The 2,546-nt window shown below is 33.2% G+C and overlaps 1 protein-coding gene across 1 annotated transcript in view; it reads right to left on the bottom strand.

Moving 5' to 3' along the window:
• The window catches only part of LOC119582350 (angiotensin-converting enzyme-like), a 19,183-nt gene that overhangs the window by 15,524 nt on the left and 1,113 nt on the right, over positions 1-2,546 (bottom strand). The window contains exon 3 of the mRNA XM_037930565.1: positions 155-273. Coding sequence (XP_037786493.1) covers positions 155-273 — 119 coding nt within the window. The remainder of the gene's footprint in view (positions 1-154; positions 274-2,546) is intronic.

Genomic DNA, 2,546 nt, shown 5'->3' with positions numbered 1-2,546 from the left:
TGATTTTATCTCAATTTCTCTCACAAGTTTCCCTTGCCAACATGAATAAATAAACAAAAACATGTTATAAACAGGATTCAAACCTCAACATCAGTCTGGAATGCTTTCTGAACACGAAAGAACTTTTGATGTAAATAGAAATACACAGCCATACCTTAACCATACCCCTGACGGTTTTCTTGCCCACTTTCGATGTCGATGCGTTACACTTGTTGTCTGCTTCGGGAAGGATCATATCTAGTAATGCTATCCAATTCTGGCCCCAAAGATCGCCTGTTACGAGGAATTTGATTAGGTATTAGTGTAAGTATAAGGGAATTGGGATAGACACTCCTGTGGAATTAGGATAGACATTCCTGAGGAATTAGGATAAACATTATTGTAGAATTAGGATAGACATTACTGTGGAATTAGGATAAACATTACGGTGGAATTAGAATAAACATTGCCGTGAAATTAGGATAAACATTACAGTGGAATTAAGATAAACATTACTGTGGAATTAGGATAAACATTGCTGTGGAATTAGGATAAACATTACTGTGGAATTAAGATAAACATTCCTGTGGAATTAGGATAAACATTGCCGTGAAATTAGGATAAACATTACTGTGGAATTAGGATAAACATTACTGTGGATTAGGATAAACATTGCTGTGGAATTAGGATAAATATTGCTGTGGAATAAGGGTAAACATTCCAGTGGAATTAGGATAAACATTACTGTGTAAATAGGATAAACATTATGGTGGAATTAGGATAAACATTCCTGTGGGATTAGCATAAACATTCCTGTGGAATTGGGATAAACATTACTGTGGGATTAGGATAAACATTACTTTGGAATTGGGATAAACATTACTGTGGAATTAGGATAAACATTCCTGTGGAATTAGGATAAACATTGCTGTGAAATTAGGATAAACATTACTTTGGAATTGGGATAAACATTACTGTGGAATTAGGATAAACATTCCTGTGGAATTAGGATAAACATTACTGTAGAATTAGGATAAACATTACTGTGGAATTAGGATAAACATTACTTTGGAATTAGGATAAACATTACTGTGGAATTAGGATAAACATTACTGTGGGATTAGGATAAACATTCCTGTGGAATTAGGATAGACATTACGGTGAAATTAATATAAACATTACTGTGGAATTAGGATAAACATTCCTATGGAATTAAGATAGGCATTACTGTGGAAATAATATAAACATTACTGTGGAATTAGGATAAACATTCCTGTGGAATTAGGATAAACATTGCGGTGGAATTAGGATAAACATTGCGGTGAAATTAATATAAACATTACTGTTGAATTAGGATAAACATTACGGTGAATTTAAAATAAACATTACTGTGGAATTAGGATAAACATTACGGTGAAATTAATATAAACATTACTGTGGAATTAGGATAAACATTCCTGTGGAATTAGGATAAACATTCCTGTGGAATTAGGATAAACATTACTGTGGAATTAGGATAAACATTACGGTGGAATTAGGATAAACATTACTGTGGAATTAGGATAAACATTATGGTGGAATTAGGATAAACATTACTGTGGAATTAGGATAAACATTACTGTGGAATTAGGATAAACATTGCGGTGGAATTAGGATAGACATTACGGTGGAATTAGGATAAACATTACTGTGGAATTAAGATAAACATTACACTGGAATTAGGATAACCATTACGGTGGAATTAGGATAAACATTACTGTGGAATTAGGATAAACATTACTGTGGAATTAGCATAAACATTACTGTGGAATTAGGATAAACATTACTGTGGAATTAGGATAAATATTACAGTGGAATTAAGATAAACATTACTGTGGAATTAGGATAAACATTACAGTGGAATTAGGATAAACATTACTGTGGAATTAGGGTAAACATTACTGTGGAATTAGGATAAACATTACTGTGGAATTAGGATAAACATTACTGTGGAATTAGGATAAACATTACTGTGGAATTAGGATAACCATTGCTGTGAAATTAGGATAAACATTGCAGTGGAATTAGGATAAACATTGCGGTGGAATTAGGATAAACATTACTGTGGAATTAGGATAAACATTCCTGTGGAATTAGGATAAACATTCCTGTGGAATTAGGATAAACATTACTGTGGAATTAGGATAAACATTACTGTGGAATTAGGATAAACATTACTGTGGAATTAGGATAAACATTACTGTGGAATTAGGATAAACATTACTGTGGAATTAGGATAAACATTACGTGGAATTAGGATAAACATTACTGTGGAATTAGGATAAACATTACGGTGGAATTAGGATAGACATTAGTTGATGCACAAAACCACTGGGGATCTCTGCTGGTAACTAGAGTAACACATTGTTATAAATTGTTCAGAGATGGAAAACCAGGACTTTTTGAATGGTAAATAAGCTTCTGGATTGACTGCACTTGGGTTGGGTTGCACTTCATGACTGACGTGTTGAACTGCATAATTCGGAACATTTTGTAAAGGGCAGATTCATATGCATCTCAAAGGCAGA

This window comes from Penaeus monodon, chromosome 15 (genome assembly GCF_015228065.2).
Source record: "Penaeus monodon isolate SGIC_2016 chromosome 15, NSTDA_Pmon_1, whole genome shotgun sequence".
In the NCBI taxonomy this organism is placed as follows: Eukaryota; Metazoa; Arthropoda; class Malacostraca; order Decapoda; family Penaeidae; genus Penaeus; species Penaeus monodon.
The sequence above is the reverse complement of the archived record's forward strand: the minus strand, read 5'-3'. Positions and strand labels throughout refer to the sequence as shown.